General features: G+C 31.9%; 2 protein-coding genes across 2 annotated transcripts; both read left to right on the plus strand.

Moving 5' to 3' along the window:
• Positions 1-14: 14 nt before the first annotated feature.
• On the plus strand, positions 15-11,925 carry LOC149481728 (putative peptidoglycan muropeptide transporter SLC46). The gene is made up of 7 exons (XM_089704763.1): positions 15-436; positions 771-1,031; positions 1,406-1,580; positions 2,196-2,373; positions 4,632-5,010; positions 7,548-7,788; positions 10,573-11,925. Exons 1-7 carry the CDS (start codon positions 301-303, stop codon positions 10,634-10,636), a joined length of 1,434 nt encoding a protein of 477 aa, XP_089560889.1. The 5' UTR covers positions 15-300; the 3' UTR covers positions 10,637-11,925.
• Positions 11,926-13,581: 1,656 nt separating this feature from the next.
• LOC149481729 (putative peptidoglycan muropeptide transporter SLC46) lies at positions 13,582-20,482 on the plus strand. The gene is made up of 8 exons (XM_089704878.1): positions 13,582-13,893; positions 14,563-14,823; positions 15,240-15,414; positions 15,537-15,714; positions 15,842-16,220; positions 16,308-16,548; positions 19,770-19,831; positions 19,970-20,482. Exons 1-8 carry the CDS (start codon positions 13,779-13,781, stop codon positions 19,975-19,977), a joined length of 1,419 nt encoding a protein of 472 aa, XP_089561004.1. The 5' UTR covers positions 13,582-13,778; the 3' UTR covers positions 19,978-20,482.
• Positions 20,483-20,595: the final 113 nt, after the last annotated feature.

Below are 20,595 nucleotides of genomic sequence, written 5' to 3' on the forward strand. Positions count from 1 at the left end.
AGATGACTGAATTTTACCCAGACATTAGAAAATGTCAGGTAAACACAACAACAACAATGACGGAAAATTGCTATCGCACATTGAAATGCGTGATTGTAGTTCGCAGACCGAACATAGTAAATAGTGCCGCGCCAAATGTAAATTATTTAGATACGTGTTTAATATATTATGTGCCTAATTATAAAATTGTGATCCTTAACCACACCAGTGCTCTCAATGTTATTACAAATTCATTTAATAATAATTCTAAATTATTAGAATATTTTCTATTTGTAATACTTATCACTTAAATTTTCTAAAATGACCCAAGAGAATGAATGTATTTCGGAATCTAATCCGAATATTAATAATGATTCAAATGTAGTTACTACCAGACCATACAGGGTCACAATGGAATTTCCATTATTTTTTACGATTCTATCAGTATCGCTCTCAGGTAAGTTTTTTTTGTTTTATCTTTGTTTACATACCTAATCTTTGTCTTTAAATACTTTAAACTTAAAATAAATTATCGCATTATAATTTATATTATATCACTAATTACCTTTTAAACATATCCATTTAACTCTTGATTTATTAGGCTTTCGTTTTATTACTGAATTAAATAGAACAAACATAATTTTACAATAAAAAAAAACATATTCTGGTGTTTCCCAGAATATTTGTAGTTCTGATGTGAATTATTAAATATTTTGACAATTAGCTTCCCAGAGCAAAATTCATTCAAAAAATTTAAAATGTTTTTCATCGGAATTAAATCTATTTTGTAGGTGCAGCAATAAGTAATATTCTTCTGTACCGTACATGTGTTCATTCATTGAACCATACAAAGGAAGAGTGTCAGGTATTTTTGTCACCTGCAAGGAATAATGGATCCCAGGAATTAGAGGAGCAGGTGCAAAAGTATGCAGCATTTGTGGCCACAGTTAGGACAATACTTGAATCGTTGGCTCCTGCAGTACTCTCTTTGTTTCTTGGTGTTTGGTCTGATAAACATGGACGCAAGCCTCTCATTGTGTGGCCTTTATTTGGTAAGATAATAGCTTAATCTAGAGTCTACAGTCTAGATAATTTTTAGATATTTCAAAACAACAGAAAAAAAAAATTATAATATATCACTAAAATTTATAATGAAAATATTGTAATCAATGTCATTATGTATACTTTATAGATCAACAGTTGAATTATCAGGCTTTTGTTGTATTAATACAATTTTATAAGTGCTTTTCATAAGTGATTAGATTATATTATTACCTATACACATTAATATCATGTGACTAACATTTATATTACTTATTACAATCAATACACAATACCAATAACACAGATAAAGTCTATTTTTATTCTTGCTAATTTATATAACAGTCAAGCTAAATAAAATATAATGTTTTTGGATGATTTTTAGGATTGTCGATAAGTGGAGGCCTTACCGTCATTTATAGTATGATGGATAACTTAGGACCCTGGTGGTTTATATTGACAGTCTTACCAATGTCAATGGCAGGAGGTTTCACTGCACTGTTCACTGGTGCATTTTGTTACTTAAGCGACATAACAACGAAAGAAACACGATCTCTACGGTAATATAAAAAAAAATCCATAACACAAATTGAACTAAAAAACAAATATAGCGAATAAAGATTGTATCAATTTATTCATTTATTAAAAAAAATTGTTCGCCAGTAAAAAAATGAAAAGGACATGCTTGTAATGATAATAGTAAAATTACCATAAAATTTATACAAAAGTAATTTATTTGTCATCATGAAGAATCATTAAGATATTATTCTTTGTTCTCCCTTGTACTTTAATGTAAATTTATAAGGTCAAGGTTTTTGTTTTGCAATGAATTTTAATTAAATGCAATAAAGAGGTATCATTTCGTAGAGTCACAATTATTTCAATTCAATAGGTATCTTAAAAACAAATACTTTATGTATATTTCAATACTACAGTGACATAAAAATAAAATATTCAAGTTTATATATACTTTATATTCCTCACTTTATACTATTATTCCTCATCACAATTTAATCTAAAAACATTAAGATTGGAAAATATAAACATCAGTAGAACATACCAAACGCCTTGAATGTTTACAAGTCCAAAATACTATAAAAATGCTGAATCATTGCATGCAAACCTTATTTAAAGCAGATATGTGTTTTCAGTTATAATATTTTATATGTTTTTAGGATGACAATAGTAGAGGCATCTTTATCAGTTGGCAGTGTTATAGGCTCCCTCGCAAGTTCTTATTTACTGAGAGTGGTTGGGAATGTCTATCTATTGTTGATAACCGCATCACTATGTGTAATCGCATATGTTTTCACAAATTGCTGTTTAGAGGAGTCTTTACCTAATGTTACGAAGGTAATTTATAACACAAATATATATGTTACCGGAAATGTATGAAATCAAGGAATTGTATACAATTCCTAGGAAATGTGTACAATTCCGATCTAGGAGTTCCGAAGAATTGATTCTTCGGAACTCCTAGAACTGGTGTATTTCAACACCCCTCTGTTTAGATCTCGTCACACATCATTATTTTACACTCCTAATTCTAGTAGTAATTACGCAAAGAATCGAATTATGTGTAGAATTTCTCATATATACAATAAAGACTATAGAGAACTAGATGTTTTCCTTTTATCAAAGCAAAGATTTATAAAAGAAATTAACAAAATTCACATACAATTCGGCTTTAGTACTAACATGCAAATCCAGACAACCACACATTCACATCACACTAACACTCACACACACATACACACACGCACACAAAGGGAGATTTCAGATTTAACTGTTTAATTATTCATTAACCTTTCTTAAGATATTATATAATTCACCAAAACATGTAATACACTCCTTTCTGATAATATGTCATTTAAAAAATTAACTTAGCTAAGTAGTAATCTTAATTGGCTCTTAGTTCAGTACTAATATATTAAAAATTGTTACTTATTGTAATGCTGTATGATTACAAAGAAATAAATAAATAATTTCCGATACCATTTAGGAAATGTATAAAATATTGTTTAAAAAACTATTTAATGCATGCATATCCTAGGAAATGTATAATCTTCCTAGGAATTGTATACAATTCCAATATCGTATTAGGAAAGGTGTAAAGTAAATGCTTTCTGTAATAAAACACGTTGTTATTTTTTTTATTATAGCTCTTATTGATACAATCGGGTAACAGTCATACCGTAAAATTGTAATAATATTATGTTCATATTATTATATCTCTCTCCATAATACACGGGTACCACCAGATCCAGAAGGAAGATACCCGGTCCTTTGGAAGGCGTACGTGGGGACACAGGTCCAACACGCAGAGGCCCGCAGCCTGCCCATGACTGCACTATAGAGATACAGCCCTGGGCAGTCCGCGGCCAATGTAGGACTATTGCAGAAAAATGGAAATGAACAAAACTGGGTTATGGAAGGGGGTGTTAGATGGACTGGTATATTGGTTCTATGGGGACTATGGACGTCTACCTTTGCAATGTTAAAAATTGAAAATAATTACTAATTAACATTTTAAAAATCAACTATCTAACTTTTAACGTAAATATCAAATTATTCTTATAAAATCAAATTTTCATTTGGCAAGTAATGAGTCCCCTCGTCCCACTGTCCCCGCGTATATTTGGCGCAGTCGGATTGTATAATCCGCCGTATTACATTACGGCTAGCTATTTTAATATGCCGAAAATTCGTCTTTTTCCAAAATTCTACAAAAAGACGGTCGCGAGCCGACGGAGCCCCACTTAAAAAACACGAACCTAACCTAACCTAAGGGGGTGGCCCTTATCCAGACCAAAAATTTCTGATTACGAATTATCGGCATAGTTACTACAAAATGCCGACCGTTTGTAAACGGCCAGATTATATACAATTTGCCTGCGACATATCAATATCTTAAATGTTTTACATTTCCGATAGCTATTTAGGAAATGTATAGATTTCCTAGGAAATGTATAGATTTCCTAGGAAATGTATAGATTTCCTAGGAAATGTGTATAAAATAATTTATTTCACACATTTCCGTGCGATTTTAGGAATTATATACATTTCCTAGGAATTGTATACAATGACGGATTACATACATTTCCGGTAACATATATAAACCCTAAAAATAAAGGTAGTACGTTTTTTAGAAGCTTTTTTAATTTATCATCTTACATGAAAAGTATTTAGTAATTATGTAATTATTACCGAACAGCGAGGGACTGGAACGCCTTGCCCGCGTCTGTCTTTCCAGAAACCTATAATCCGGATCTGTTCAGGGTAAAAGTGAATAGGCTCTTTCTAGGCAGGCATGCTCATTCATAGACTGCATCACTACTTACCATCAGGTAGGATGCAGTCAAATGCCTGGCTATCGTTAATAAAAAAAAAAAATGTTCCCACTGCTGGGACACGGGCCTCTCGGGAACAGGCCGTAATCCACCACCCTGGCCAAGTACGGGTTGGCAGTTGACACAAATATATTGTCGAACCGTCGATTCTTCAGCATGTCGGTTTCCCTACGATATTTTCCTTCACCCATTACCACTTAATAATAAAGTCATGTTGTAGACATAAATTAACAACATTACTGAAATATTGATTGTTTTCAGGGTGGTATAAAATCGGTATTGGACTTCAAACTGATAAAGGAAATGATCGCTGAATGTTTCAAAAGGCGTCCAAATTATGGAAGAGCTCAAATACTATTGCTCACAGTGGCTAACAGTTTATCAATATTCATAATGTATGGGACGTTGAGTTTAGGGTACATGTATACTAGGAAGCAATTACATTGGGCCATACAGCAGTATACAGTGTATTCAGCTGCTCATACTACGATAGCTTTCTTCGGTTCATTCATTGGTGTAATGCTGGTTCAGAGAATATTCAAAGTATCGGATTTGGTGCTATCCATAATCGCCTTTTTGTCGTCTGGCGTCGAATATGCGATTAAGGCGTTCGCTGTCACATCCTGGCATATGTATTTGGGTAAGAAATTTTACTTATAACCGGTATTATTATCCTTAAAATTAGCATATTGTGAACGGGTTTCATTAAATTTTGCTAATGAAGTCAGCTTATTATCTCAAACATGTTATGTTGTGATGTTATGCTTTGAATATCGACTGATCATTCACTTTTACTGGATAATTTTACAAATTGTTTGCTCTCCAAAAACACGTTGCTGCAGTAGAAGTAAAAGTTTTAAATAATATAATCAGTTGCACATATAAACCAATTGTGAAACCAAGGGCTGGAAACTTGAATGTTTCTCAACTAGTTCTATGATTCTGTAGAAAGGTGTTTCTAAAATTCCAGCGCTAACTAGATTTGCAATACCTATGCCCTACTCACTTCTATAAATAGTAAATACTTTAAGACCCTAGTAAATGCAGGAGTAGAAATAAAAAGTTTTATCATAATTTTAAAACATGAAGAAAATTGATAATTTCCGTATAAATTATGGGATTATAGTAATTATAGGATGTCCTTTTCAAGTATAAAATCGAGCTTCTTGAATCGCGTGATTTTATTATTCTTTATTCTAAAAAATAAATTAAAAATTTAAGTCATAATATTATGTACCTATCCCATAAATATTGCTTTTTGACATTGACCACGAAATTTTGAAAGTCAAAAACGGTTTCGTAAATGAATACGATACCGCTCTAAAAAATAATTGTTGAAGCCCTTTTATAATATAAACCTGTTCAACCGGTTTCATTATGTGAAATCTAGTAAATAAAATAATCCTTGAACCAAGTCAACTTCCGTAAAATGCACTTATTTAAAGATGCTTGCGGGTGTGCCGCGTATTGCTATAAATATCTTGAAAAGTCGAGCTAAAAATATCTAGAAGTTACATGTGGTTAAATAACAATTGTCTTTATGTTTTAATCCGATCTCTTTTGACGGAGAACTAAGTCCAGTGAAGTACCTACGTATTTTATGACGTTAGAGTTTTAACTTTTAATTCCTTTGAAATCTTGTCTAATGCTTGTAAACTTGTAAACTTGTAAATTTCTATAATGTAAAAGACAAACATTTCACCTGCATTAGAAATAGAGATATTTTTATAACTCATTGGAGTTTACTTTCATAAAATCGTTTTTCGTAAATAACAAAGGATGGAATGATACTTAGAACATACCTAAGTAGATAATTAGGAATTGATAAATGAAACAAAAAGATAATTTATTAATAATCTCTTGTTCATGTTTCAACGAGGTTACCTACTTAAAGATTTTATTTTCTTTTTAACATTTTATTTATTACATCGACAAGATTGAATTTAAGGCAAATGCATATAAATTTTCAAAAATTAAATGTCATGGACTCATGTGTATTCAGTATTGGGTACTTACCGCTTTTTGTATCTGCAGACTGCAATCCACCTGTTACTTCTGATATTATATTGTGTTTATAAATAAACTAAAGTTCAATTTGAACACGTGAAATCAAAACGAATAAAAACCGGCCAAGTGCGAGTCGGGCTCGCGCACAAAGGGTTCCGTAGCAGCAAATATAATAAATTACAGTTAAATCAACCTATCTCAAAAACTATAAGAGATACTTTGATCAAACCAAAAATCGTTGAAAGAGTTAATTAGCATGCATCACCTCTATTTTTTTTAGAATTTTATACCCCGTAGTTATAAAAATAGAGGGGGGGGGACATACTTTTTACGACTTTGAGAGCTGATATCTCAAAAACCGTTCACTTTAAGAAAAATGTTTTTTAGAAAACTTTATATCATTTTAAAAGACCTTTCCATTGATACCCCACACGGGTATGTACATCGAAAAAAAAAATTTCATCCCTCAGTTACATGTATGGGGGGCCCCACCCCCAATTCTTTTTTTTACTATTTAGTGTCATATTTTTGTAGCGGTTCATACAACACATATTCCCATCAAATTTCATCACTGTAGTACTTATAGTTTCCGAGTAAATCGGCTGTGACAGACGGACAGACGGACAGACGGACAGACGGACATGACGAAACTATAAGGGTTCCGTTTTTGCCATTTTGGCTACGGAACCCTAAAAAGTAGTACATTTTGTTATATAGTAAAACAAGTTGTAGTAAAAGAAGTCAAGGTCTTCCTCGCTAACAAATTGGCTTTCCGCCGTGGGAGCGTATTACTTTACAGGAAGGATCAAAGTCATGAACACATCGCCATATATTATGTTTGTGTAGATGCCGTTTAGCGTGACACTTTTACTTTATACTAGCTTTCTGCCGTTGGCTTCGCCTGCGTGGACAACGAAAATGCCGATGAGGATTAGATTTTTCAGACTATTTCTAGACAGAAAAATCATCATTCATATCATATGAAAATCTCGCTTGTGTTATAAAATAAACACAAACAAACTTTCGCATTTAAAATATAATGTAAGGATTGAGCGTTATAGGGATTTGTTTTTATTAATCAGGAATGATACATAATATTGCCAAAAATTAATTTACTGTTCAACTATGTGCCTGCAATAAACAAACAACTAAGACATTAATTTGTTTCAGCTTCGGGTATATCCCTATTCAGAGACCTATCTTCGCCGCTAATTCGGTCTCTGATAACCAAGATCCTGCCGCCACAAGATATAGCCAAAGTGTTTGCTCTAATGTGCGCTATAGAAGGAATAGCGCCTTTGATCTCGCCTGTCATATATAATTCTCTATACGCCTACACAATATCTACGTTTCCTGGAGCTTTCTATTTACTTTGCGTTGGGATTACAGGGATATGTGTGACGTTCCTCGGGTAAGTTTTTTTTTATAAATTCTAATTTGCTTAAATTAATTATTAACTATATACTTTTTCTGTAGTGTATGAAGTATTCACCTGTTAAACAGATGTGAAACATGGAAAAGTTTTGAGTGATCCTCGTACCATTATGTCTTTAATATTATTTCTAACGTGGAAAAATGACAGCGCTGTATAGGTCGTCTATCGCTATCACTTTCCCACCCTGGAAATATTACTGCTATAAGAAATCATGGTATCATAATATGAGTAGAATTATTATTGAAATTATGTAGAAAATGATTTTTTGTCGATACAAAGAAGTTCTTTCGATTGTAGAGTTATTTTTGGATTTCACAAAACCTTGCCAAATGACAAAGTGCGAACATTGACTTTTCTATAAATAACGGCAAAATGCAATAAGGATGCAAAAAAGATATATGTAATTATGCAGTTTCAGTTTTTAATATCTTTATGTACATGTCCAATGTCCATGGAACAATAATAAAGAGGTACCTAAATTAGCTACCTACTTCCGTACTTTTTCGGACTGAATTTAATAATAAAAAATTTGGTATCTTGTTTTAACAAGGTATACCTACATAGGTTAGTGTTTAATCGCTATTCTTTATATCTCAGACTTGCACTAAATCACAAATTTATGTTTTTGTCATGTTGATATTTGAGCTTCTTATTAGCGGGGAATATCTCCTATTATGGAGATCAGTAGATGATGTATCAGTCTACTATGAAAGATAAAAAGTTTTTTTATATGAGATTTACGAGATGTACACTAATTGCGTATTCATAAACTTATGCGAAACGAAAATATTGAACTCTTCGTTATTAATTATTATCAATAAAAAATAAGTCTTATCTATTTTCATCTATACTAATATTATAAAGAGGAAAAGTTTGTAAGTATGTATGTATGTATGTATGTATGTATGGTTTTCACGCAAAAACTACTGGACCGATTTCAAAAATTCTTTCACCATTAGAAAGCTGCATCTTTACTGAGCAACATAGGCTATATTGCATTTTCAAAAAAATTAGAGATCCTTACCAAAAATGCAATAATGTAACCCAAGGTGTAAAAAAATCCTCAATAAAACTTCTGTCATCGCGTGCGCTGCGGAATCTATTGAAGATAGAACAAAAAAATGTTCTACGGTATTATAGAATGGATCAATATCTACAAGAAAGTCCGCGATACCATATGTCCATCTTCAGTAGTTATGTTACTACAACAACTTTTTTACGTTTTCAAAGTAAATAGAAGTGCCGACAGTAATCAAACCATGTTATCCATACACATATATTAATCCTTATCCCATTAAATGATGTTTTATTATAGACTGTTTCAATACCAGCAAAATACTTTTTAAATGAAAAGAATTGGATATTCCATTCAAAAGATATAACGAATTTTTAAAAGTGTCAATCTACAGAAAATAGTAGGTATACTGTTCGAGCAGGCCGTAGTGCGGGGGTCACGGAGGAATTCTACCAATATTGACGGAACACAGTGGGGTTTTGGTCGGTAGGAATCCGACATAACCCACGGCCCCTCCCCCGGAGGCCGTGGGTATCTATGAAAGATTTCCCCACTAAAACAAAAAAAAAGGCCGTAGTGCGGGACGGGGTAAAGGTGATTTTCATGTGATTAAAAATAAAACCTATAGTCCGACCTATAATAGACTTTTCACTGTAACGATATCGCTATCTATGCGTGTGAAACCGCAGGGCATTGCTAGTAACAAATAAAATAGTTACCTAAGTAGCAGAATATTTTTTATGAATTATTAAAGATGGAAAGCTTTTAAGTAAAAACAAATATAATTAAATTGTTTTAAATAGTTTTACATCGAATATCGTATAGAATATTATGGCGAAAAATATAATATCAGTAATCGATACGAGTGACCCCTTTGATAAAAATTGTTTAAACTAAGTGCCTTATCCAAAAATTGTAATTTTTACCTGCTTTATATCTGTTTTGCCAATAAACAAGACACAACAAGACTTGTCCACGATTCATTTCAAAATTAGGTTTACAGATTTATTATCTACACAATACAAGATACCTACATATTTACCTCGTTAATGTATCCATAATGCAACTGCATATTTCCTAGAGATAAAATGTCGTAACAACAGGCCGGATGGAAATTAAATGCATGTTATTAACCAGAACTTATCATTTCAAATATACTGCAAACGAACATAAAAAATATTGAATCGGTTTGTAATCCACAGTGACATGAAAATTGTTAATACACACGCAACCTACCAATACAAATCGGAGAAATAAAAATTCTGCTCAGTCTTTGGTTGTCTATCACAAGGTCTATCACCACGCTATCACTGATAGTATAATATGAGTCATTTATCTTCTCATGAGGTAAACTATAAAATCACGAGACACATAGTATCCAACAAGTAACAAGACATTAGACAACCTTGGCTCTTAGAATGAACATTTTCCAGATAAGTAGGTGGTATTGACCTTGACACCGCAAATTAGACTATATATAGAAGAAATCAGCATTGCTAATTGAATGATATAATATTTATTGATCAATGCTATAAGAAAACAGTAGGTTCGTTTGTTTCATTGCATTCACAGGATGAAACATTTCATTTTTGTATGCGTTCCGAAACAATAATTACTTAATAACCAAAATCTTGGGAAAATCCAAGGAAAATCTGAACCTGTTTTAAAATCCACGCGTTATGAACTGCCAATGAAATTTGAAAATTTTATGTTATATAGATAACTAAGAAATTATTTATTTCCAGGTTTGTGCAATACCTCAGGTGGAAGACGAGCACTGTGGCGTATCAGAATTTGACGAGTGAGTGAGGAATTTTGTCGCCAAGCTATTCTCATTCGCGATATTAAAGTACATATCATAATATAATCTTGGCATTTTCGTGATACATAATAAATAATTATCATTATTTTTGTATACAATGATCTTATAGTACGTTGAAAGTAAAAACATTGTGAATGTGATGACTTATGAATATTTTGTCATGTAGGTTAACCATAATTATATATGTATATTTTTATTTTAACTACAGTTACCCCTAAACCAGTGTCACAAATTATAATAAAAAGTAGCGATCTCTCAGTTTATAATTTACATCTTGCCAACTTTAAGTTGCATTGATAAGAATTTACTTTTAAGAAAAATAATTTATTTTGTGTTTAATGCAATCATTATTGTTAATATTTTCTGTGATATATGAAAAGTTAAACTTGTCGAAAAATATATCATTTGTGCGTAAGTAGCAAAGTACCTACTGCTTAACTAATAAGACTAAAACCTTGAATGAAAATTAATTTCCATTCATGTAAGGATAGTAAAATGACGTATAACCCTAGTATGTATGTACCAAAGTATTTAAAAGGTTTCACTACGACTTTCTAGCTCATGCTCAATAAACTTGACCTGCAGAATGACGTAGCTATGACATCACAAATTACTTGTAAAGATACTTATTGTAAATGAATTTTAAATTCATGAATTTTTATTTCTAATGTAACTATGTACTTACCTATATTATTATCCCATTTTGTTAGTCTTATTTACTACCCCTACAATATAAAATATGTTTTTTTAATGATTTACTCAATCTAGGTACCGTAGAATATTTTTGATATGTATATTTAGCTATATGTAATTAATTGTAGACCTGAGGGTGAATGACTGATAAACCTTCGTCGTCTTTGTATTCGTCTTTGTATTATTGATAAACCAGTGCTAATTCTATAAACCAGTCACGAAGGAATACTTTTAAATATTTATCTAGACCAAAAATGAATTATGATTTATTTAGTATCTTGTAATAGGACAATAAAATGAAAGAAAATAAAACCTTGTTTGCGTTTTCTATGTAGAAAAATAAATGTTTTTTTTTAATGTCTAGGAACAGAATATTATGTAGGTACTTCAGTTTTTTCATTTGCCGCCTCATTGTTGTTCAATTAAGAATAACAATATAGAAAATAATAACATAGGTATGTTCTTACACATCGTCAACATGAATGGACGCCTTATTAGTGAAAATAAGGTACTTTTATATTTTTAGAAACTAACATAATAATGGTGCTTTTTTATGTAATTTTTTTACTCAATCATTTTGTGATACGTACGATACGTGTAAACTTATAATTATATAAGTTTATACACAATAAAATATGCAAACATTATGCTTGGTTTTATTTTTATAGTCTGATTAAATTGTTATCTTCACCACAGATAATTATATAGTATGTACATATAAGTATCTATACTAGCACATACTAGTATCAACACTTCTGTATTTTAGTTAATTATTTTTGGAGGATATATCTAGTCTATGCCTATCTAAAAAAAGAGCGTGTGTGAGGAGCACACGTGTCAGAAGTGAAACTTCTTTGGCAAGATTCAAAGATACCAATATCGTCACCTTACTCCATGACGTGACGATATATTTTGTGATTGAATTTTACCCTCAACGGGCTAAAGAAGTTTCACTTCAAAAACGTGACTTACTTGCAAGTTGCAATTCATGTTTTTTTTATGAATAAATTTGTTTATCATTTTAATATGAAATATTTGCAAATATTTAAACAGTTTGTATTACCGACTGTAAATATTATTAATAGTGTTAACATTTCATATAGACAAAAATATTAAAAGGACGTGGCAAGGCGAGCAAGGGAGGTATTTTAATTGATCACGATTAACGTTAAAAATATTTTCATTGAAGACATTTTAATAAAAAGAAAAACCACTAACTTGACCAATAAGCTAATACAAACCCGTGCTCTACTTGTGCTCTAGCATCCGCCCACGCCCCACAGACGCATTAGTATTAATATGATTAATACCATGCGTAATCTTAGTTAGTATAATATTATGTAGCTAAGCTTCCCTGCGTGCCCATGTAATACTTAGGTACATCATTTAAAGTTAAATTAATTACAAGCATCCGTAGTTATGACGCGGACGTCTAGTCGGCTTAAACATATTTTGCGTTATTATTCTAAGCATACAATATTGTATGACGTGTATGTATTATATTCTCCTACTCAATTCTTGTTCTTTAACTGGTTTTGCTAGCGTTTCGACTTGTTAACAATCCATTAAGGAGGTAACTGTGCCTAACACCAAACGATTTTTTTTTGTACGGTGTTTCTCAATGTTAGCCAGAAGGGCTTCTACATTTTAACGCGGACGCGGGGGTGAACTGAAGGTTCACCCTGGTAGCGACATGCACAAGGGCGTCTCCCCTTGACGGGGATCTCGAACCTCGGCTTGGGCTGTCGCTTGAGTGGAGGAGGCCAGAAGGGCCCTAATCGGACGGGTCACCAAACGATGTTATTTGGTACTTACTAATTACAATTTGGGTTGGTAAACAACGACGTTACTTTTTAAATTTTTTTTACGGATGAATACCTTTATGTATTTTTTCTTATTATGTACCTAGTTACCTACCAAATGAATGGGGCTACTAATTGTACATACTACATTTTGAAGACCCTTAACTACTTCACGCCATGGACTATTTAATTAGGTTCAAAAACGTGCGCGTAAACCAAGCAAAAAATAATATAACCACTCCACGGGAGCCCGTCTCGTAAGTCGTACCCAAACCTAGCATGTTTTATTGCAATGAATGCCCGTGGATCAAACAAAAGATGTAGGTATGTTTTATTTATGTAGTTGTCGAACACGACATGGCGTTGAAAAGTGTTCCGCTGCCCGCGTAATACCATTGATATAATGTAACAGATAGACAAGTGAGTCATGGGCACAGCTTTTAGTATGGATGGCTGTTACTCATTGTACGATAAAACTTATCGCTGATACAGTGTGAATGCGACGTATATCATCAAAGATGTAGAGGCGTTTTAGTTTAGAATTTCCCCTGTGAGTAATTCTATTAGATATAAAAGCATTGGAATTTATAAAAAACGTTTATTTTTATTGAAAGTTAAGAGAAGAGGTGCTAAAATGTCGGGTCAAGAAGATAGAACTGTGGAAGTGAATGTGAAGACAGCGAAGAGATCTATAAGCAACACTATTGAATTGTCGCTGTTTCTGTACATAGTGTCTACTGCACTCACCAGTAATATAACTACATATTTTATTTATTTTTATAATTTTAAAATGTATTCATGACATTTGTTGTACTGTGTTTCTTTAAAAATGTCTTATTTTTTATCTTTCTGTGAATTGTGAGTGAACGGCAATTATCTTTTGCTAATGAATATTGGACCTTATTAATCGATAGAGATAATCTCCTAACGATAGATAATTTCTATGATCTATGTGTTCTTGGGTAAATTTTGAAATAGTTGAGTGGGGCTAAATTTAATATTGTAAATATTATTTTTAGAAATAAAAATTATTATTGCCCTGGATCTACGATAAAATATAGGTACTAGGAAATATTGGTTCTTGTACCTATTCACATTCCTTTAATCAAATGAAGTATAATAATCAAGGATTATTAATTTTTGGAAATCGTATATGTATCAAGTTATGTACTTATAGGTATAATCTTAATAAATTCTTAAGTTCCTATGTACTGTAATTCTTATGTACTTAGTTATAATGACTTGAAAACAGGTTTATTTGTTATAGAGAAAACTGTTATAATATGTTCTAAGACTAAACACATAATATCTACCATACCTAGCGGAAAAAATGAGGAAAATGTGCATATTTGTTTTAAATTAAGTACCTAGCTAGTTACCTATGTAATTGCTTCACCATCAATTTTATATAATTACAGGTGCTGCAGTAAGTAATATATTACTTTACCGCACATGTGTACACGCTCTCAACTACACAGAGGCAGAATGCAGACCATACCTATCTCCTATAAAAAACAACGAGACAAGCCACCTTGAGGCCGAGGTCCAAAAATATGCTACATTCGTAAACACAGTGAATATGATTATCGAAGCAGTTGTTCCTGCACTTCTATCATTTTTCCTTGGCGCCTGGTCTGATACGTATGGACGGAAACCATTAATGGCTTGGGCTATTTTAGGTAGGTGCCTATGAAAATACGACACACTCACGCACTTCTCATATGCAAATCAGTATTTTTTTATATATGTATATAAGAGCAGGTAACTGAGCAGGTAGATCACCTAATGAAGTGACACCACCGCCCATGAGCACTCACAAAGTTACCTTTGTAAAGCTGTTACCGGCTGTCGAAGATGGATGTAGGCTCTCTTTTTAAAGGTATTTAAGTCATACACGTGCGGGAATACAGAAGGGGGTAGACTGTTCGCACGTGTAAATTATAGATAGGTTTACTTAATTACATATAGAGAATATTAATGTTTATAGGATGCAAGATGCAATAATTAAAGTATGTAATTGGCATCGTCAATGTAAAATACTCCCGTATGAAGTAAGAGAATAATATAATTAATTTAAAGGTCTTCTTTATTTTAGGTTCATCAATATCGAGTATGCTACTCGTCCTATTCGGTTTATTGGATAATCTGGGACCTTGGTGGTACATTATCACAATGATACCATTTTCCATTACTGGTGGTTTCGTAGTATTGTTTACGGGAGCATATTGCTATGTTAGCGATATAACTTCTAAGGAAAACATATCGCTAAGGTACTTAAACACTTTTTATTGCTTTCATGTGCATATTAGAATCGATAGCATTAATCCTACGCAATGTAATGAATTATAACTGTATCATAGGTTTTTTTACTTATTGCAAAATGAATTTTCAGAATGACTATGATTGACGCCACGACAACTTCGGGTGCAGTAATTGGATCATTATTAAGTTCATACTTGATATTGTCCATAGGAAATGTGTATCTCTTATTATTAGCAGCTTCGTTGAATGTGTTCGCTTATGCGTTTACAAATATTTTTATTAAGGAGTCATTAAATGGTGCATTACAGGTAAAATCTATCTCTATGGATCGATTTTTATTTATTTTTTCGTATTTAGAAATTTCATTTTCGTATGTTACATGCCGAGCTGATACTTCTTCCAGCTTCCTGGAGTTTAAATAAGTGAATGTTTCAGGGTGGATTCACCAGGGTATTAGACCTGTTACACGTAAAGGATATGTTCAGAGAATCTTTCAAACGACGACCAAACAACGGGAGGAAGCAAATTATATTAATAGCGATGGCGAAGTTTCTTCTGGTGTCCATTATGTATGGGACAAGGACATTGGAATATTTGTTCACGAGGCAACAATTGCAATGGTCCTTGCAAGACTACACGAGATATTCAGCCGTCAGTACATCCATTTCTTTTGTGGGAGGATTCCTCGGAGTTATGGTTGTACAAAAGTTACTACGACTGGGCGATATTACCTTCACCATATTTGGTTTATCGACCAGCATAATTGAGTACGTCTTGAAAATTCTAGCCGTGGACTGGTTGTTTATGTACTTGGGTAAGTAAGGAAGTTTGAGGGTATGGTAAGGTGATACATTTCAGTTTCCGACAGCTTAATTTATTTAATAGGTATACCTTGTTTTAGGTTCCTTTATTTCAATATTCAAAGGGCTATCAAGTGCGCTGTTGAGATCTTATATAAGCAAAACGCTTCCAAGAGAAGATGTGGCGAAAATATTCGCATTAATATGCGCTTTTGAGAGTTTTGCTCCGTTAGCTGTACCATTAGTATACAATACAGTGTATGCTATGACTGTGGCCACGCTACCTGGAGCTATATACATTTTGAGTATAGTTCTTGTGACAGCAAGTATCATTATGTTAGGGTAAGTTATATTTATTTTTAATTTTGATAAAAATCTATTATAATCTAAGTTAAACAATTATGGATTTAGATCGACGATCGATCAATCGATTTTAATTTTAAAATAACGCTTAAGACTTTAAGGCCACTTAAAACTTTATTATCAAAATGACTGTATTATTGGCCTTCCAAAAAATTATAAGATACATATATATGAAATCATATTGAACTAGAATCCATTTTAATAATTCACAATAAAATCTTTCAAATTAGGAACCTACCTAGGTACTTCTAAGACCTAATAATTTAAGATAAAATGAAACTATTTGGTCCGATTTATTTCAAGATTTTGAAATATTATTTTTTATTTACGATTAAGGCTGCAGTCTAGCAAAATTGCGTTTTCAACAAGTTATTTGACAATTTTTTCCCGGCTAATGAAATGATAAACTGAATTTTTTTTTCTTGTTTATCAATTAGTGTTATATACGCAATGCGCGTGAATTTTTTCACATTTATAAAGTTACTTTATGTTACCTTAATCAGGCCTTCAAGATAAGTCTCTTTCCCCCAAAGACATTTCGAGCTAAGTTTGTGCACTCACTACGTTGCAACCGATTACAATTTATAAAATCTGATCAGCGCATTATTATCCTTATATAGTCGTTATTAAAAACTGCTGAATAGAATTGCCGAAAAACTTATGATTTTCCTAATTAGAACGTTATAAATTCATTAAATTTCCCATTTTTTGCCTTACAAAATCTATTGATAAATACTGCTAAAAGTCATTTTTTCCATTAATTTATTCGAGTTGGTTGAAGACCAATGAGTATTAATCCTTTAAAAAAAATTTTTTTTGAATTTTGATAATTCTTTAAATATTAAAAATTATTTAAAATAATTAGGAAAAATCCTAGCGAATTTCTTTAGTCGCGCTCCTTGGGCCGGAGCGTTCTGACGTGTGCTCTACGCTCGATTTTCCTTCATACCGAAGTGAAAGTTGCTCTACTTCATTAAATTTAATATTTTTGTTAATTGATTATTTTGATCTTAGTTTTGTGCAAATATTCGTATTTTTAAACATTTGTTTTCGATATGGAAAATAAACGAAAAAAATACGCGTGTAACTACTAGAAAAAAAATTATCTTCGAACATAAAGTTAATGAAACCAAATAGATTGCAAAGGTGATTGGCAACAATTTCTTTATTTTACAGGGTGTCAGTAAAGGGATGTATATTTCTTTAAAACTAAAGTAAGCTCATAAATTTTCTTATAATATATTTTTTTTTGAAGTTCCAAAAATGTTTATTTTTCGTTTGAGAAATACGAAATATAATATAAACTTGTATTGAGAACTTGAACTTCCCAAGTTCATCCGGGGAAATCCCCATACGGGGAAAATGATTTGTTTACTCCAAAATTATATGCCGAGGTGTTTTAATTTTTTCTTCTAGTCATTTTCAACGTAGCGGCATGTTGTTTGATTATTAATTTTGTAACTTAAATATAGGATGTTGGTTTTATATTCTGATCTTACAGACGCGCTGACAAATTTAGTCCGCCATTTCTAGTTAAGTCCACCAACTCTAAGTACCAATATTAAAACGAATGGATTATCATCACATCATCTAAACTCAGATGTAATGGAAGATCACAATAACATAGAAAATTCAGTGGGTGTTGAGAACTAAACAAACACAAGTAACAGAGACGCGAAGAATAAAAAAAGAGGACGAAAACGATAATTCGTTGATGCTTTCCCTTTTCGACGTATTGTTAGGGTACATCACCAATCTGCAAAAAACAAAACTGATGATTCCCAATTGCTGATTAAAAATGAAAAACAAATAATCGACAACAGTGGTGAAAATTTGCTGATCACAATGAAACATCCTTCAGTGGTAGCAGATTTACTCATTTAAAATGTATCGGTGAACAGCGTAAAGGAGAGGAGGACAGGAAAACATTATGAATGTGGATGGTGGATTGTATACAGGGTGTAATCGTTAAGTATGTGCAGGCGATTATGACGTTATTATTGCAGGTATCAAAAAACTTAAAACTGATATCGAAATTACTTTACCTAATGAGCAAAATGACAATAATAACTTTTTAAAAGTATAACGAGAAATATCTAAAAAAATTACTTTATACACTCCCATATCAAAAAGGGTAAATGGGACTAGTAGAAGTTAAATGTCTAATTCCGGCAAAAGACATGAATGCGGAAGATGCGGTTAAAAATAAAAAAATTAATATTTGAAATACAATGCAAAAAATAACACTTTAGAAATACAAATAAGCAGACTTCTGCTTCTGCAACTAAACGTTGCAGAAGTAGAAGTCTGCTTATTTGCTGTTTGGACTGGAGTGAATCATTCGTTAAAAATAGAATATATAAAAAATTATGTAACGTTTAGGCAAAATAAAATGATGGACCATTATCAAGATTTTACATAAATTGCCTACTGTCAGAATTGATTGATTCGAGACTTCAGCATTCGATGCCCATAAAGGACCCATCCTATATCATTCAAGCGATTGAAAAAAAAAGAGATAAATCCAGTGCAACCGATAAAGCATCAGAATGCTAGCAAAAGATTTATTAGGTTTATCAATATAAATCTATATATTATACATAATATAATAAATCTGTAGAAGACGCGAAGACCGACATCCGCGCGGACGGAGTCGCGGGCGGAAGCTAGTCAGAAATAAATATCTTTTGTTTTCATTTGCGTATTTTTCTATTTTATAATTTTTTAACACAAACATTACATTTTTTTTATTATATACAAAATTTGTTTATCCGTTTTATTAGTTAAACTGAACAACTTTCACTAAGAAACTTAGGTCGAAAAAAATGTATAGAGTTATGCATTTTGTATGGAAAGCTTATTTTTTTTTATATTTCGTCCAAATTTCTTTGTAAAAGTTGATCAGTTATATAAACATGAAGTTGAAGATATCAATAGAAAGTATTCGCAAATTTTGTGTACTGATAAAAAAAATCACCCGGTGTAATTTTCACGAAAATTGTTTCAAATTGTCATTTTTGGTACTTATTACGAATATTAAATTATGCATACGAATGATTTAATTTTTAAAAATTAAGTGGAGCAACTTTCCCTTAGTACATTTGTATTATTTACATATAGGATGACAGGATGCATTTGTTTGCACTACTAGACCAAGCCCTTAATTAAAAAATATTCAAATTTTAAATATTTTTGTTTAGGTTCGTTCAATACTTCCATTGGCGAGCGACAGGAATTACGTACAACACGTTCGATTCTCCAGGTATAGTGTTTAGTGCTTTAGCACTTATATAATAAGGCTTTAGCCTTATTTGAGTGTTTTTATACTATACCAATTCTCTATACAATTATTGTTTTTTACCAATTTATTATAACTCATATTCATTATTATTTCTTACAGATGCCTAACCAAGCGGCAATTATGACAATAGAGAATTGCACATTATATTTAGTGACGAGTTCGTACCGATATCATATGGTGCTGAGGAGAGAATATATACCTAGACTAATAAATACATATTAAAGCATTACAAACGAAAAGTTAGTGTTATAACATACGTATAATTGATATTGTAAAATAATTTTATTCAAGTGATTATTTTTGATTCACTTATGTAATATTATTTTTCTATTCTCAAGTATTATCACTTTTTTATTAAGGGCTACTATTAATTGATAAGTATGTCTCGACAAATGTTATGTACCTGATAACTTGAGTGGAACTTCAGATTGATAATATAAATGTAGAACGTTATTTAGGAAATATGTACATAGTATTTTTGTACTTATTATTGCGCTGTGATAGATATAATTTAATTTTACAATAAACTGTTATAAATACACTAACGCCTTTCATATATGGGTCACTAAATTTCCGCCCGCTTTTTCAAAGGAAAACCCGCATAGTTCCCGTTCCCGTGGGATTTCCGGGATAACACCTATCCTATGTGTTAATCCAAGTTACCCTCTACATGTGTGCTAAGTTTCATTGTAATCGGTTCAGTAGTATTTGCGTGAAAGAGTAAC

Source organism: Colias philodice, chromosome 16 (assembly GCF_061535455.1).
Source record: "Colias philodice isolate Cphi_HAF_F1 chromosome 16, ilColPhil1 Martin Lab GWU primary, whole genome shotgun sequence".
NCBI lineage: Eukaryota > Metazoa > Arthropoda > Insecta > Lepidoptera > Pieridae > Colias > Colias philodice.

What these genes read in the sequence shown, in the direction of transcription:
- LOC149481728 (XM_089704763.1), top strand. Translation starts at nt 301, where the DNA reads ATGACCCAAGAGAATGAATGTATTTCGGAATCTAATCCGAATATTAAT. An exon ending in AAAGAAACACGATCTCTACG is followed by an intron (nt 1,581 to 2,195) that starts GTAATATAAAAA and finishes ATATGTTTTTAG; the next exon opens with GATGACAATAGTAGAGGCAT. An exon ending in ATCCTGGCATATGTATTTGG is followed by an intron (nt 5,011 to 7,547) that starts GTAAGAAATTTT and finishes AATTTGTTTCAG; the next exon opens with CTTCGGGTATATCCCTATTC.
- LOC149481729 (XM_089704878.1), top strand. Translation starts at nt 13,779, where the DNA reads ATGTCGGGTCAAGAAGATAGAACTGTGGAAGTGAATGTGAAGACAGCG. An exon ending in CATTAAATGGTGCATTACAG is followed by an intron (nt 15,715 to 15,841) that starts GTAAAATCTATC and finishes TGAATGTTTCAG; the next exon opens with GGTGGATTCACCAGGGTATT. An exon ending in GCAAGTATCATTATGTTAGG is followed by an intron (nt 16,549 to 19,769) that starts GTAAGTTATATT and finishes ATTTTTGTTTAG; the next exon opens with GTTCGTTCAATACTTCCATT.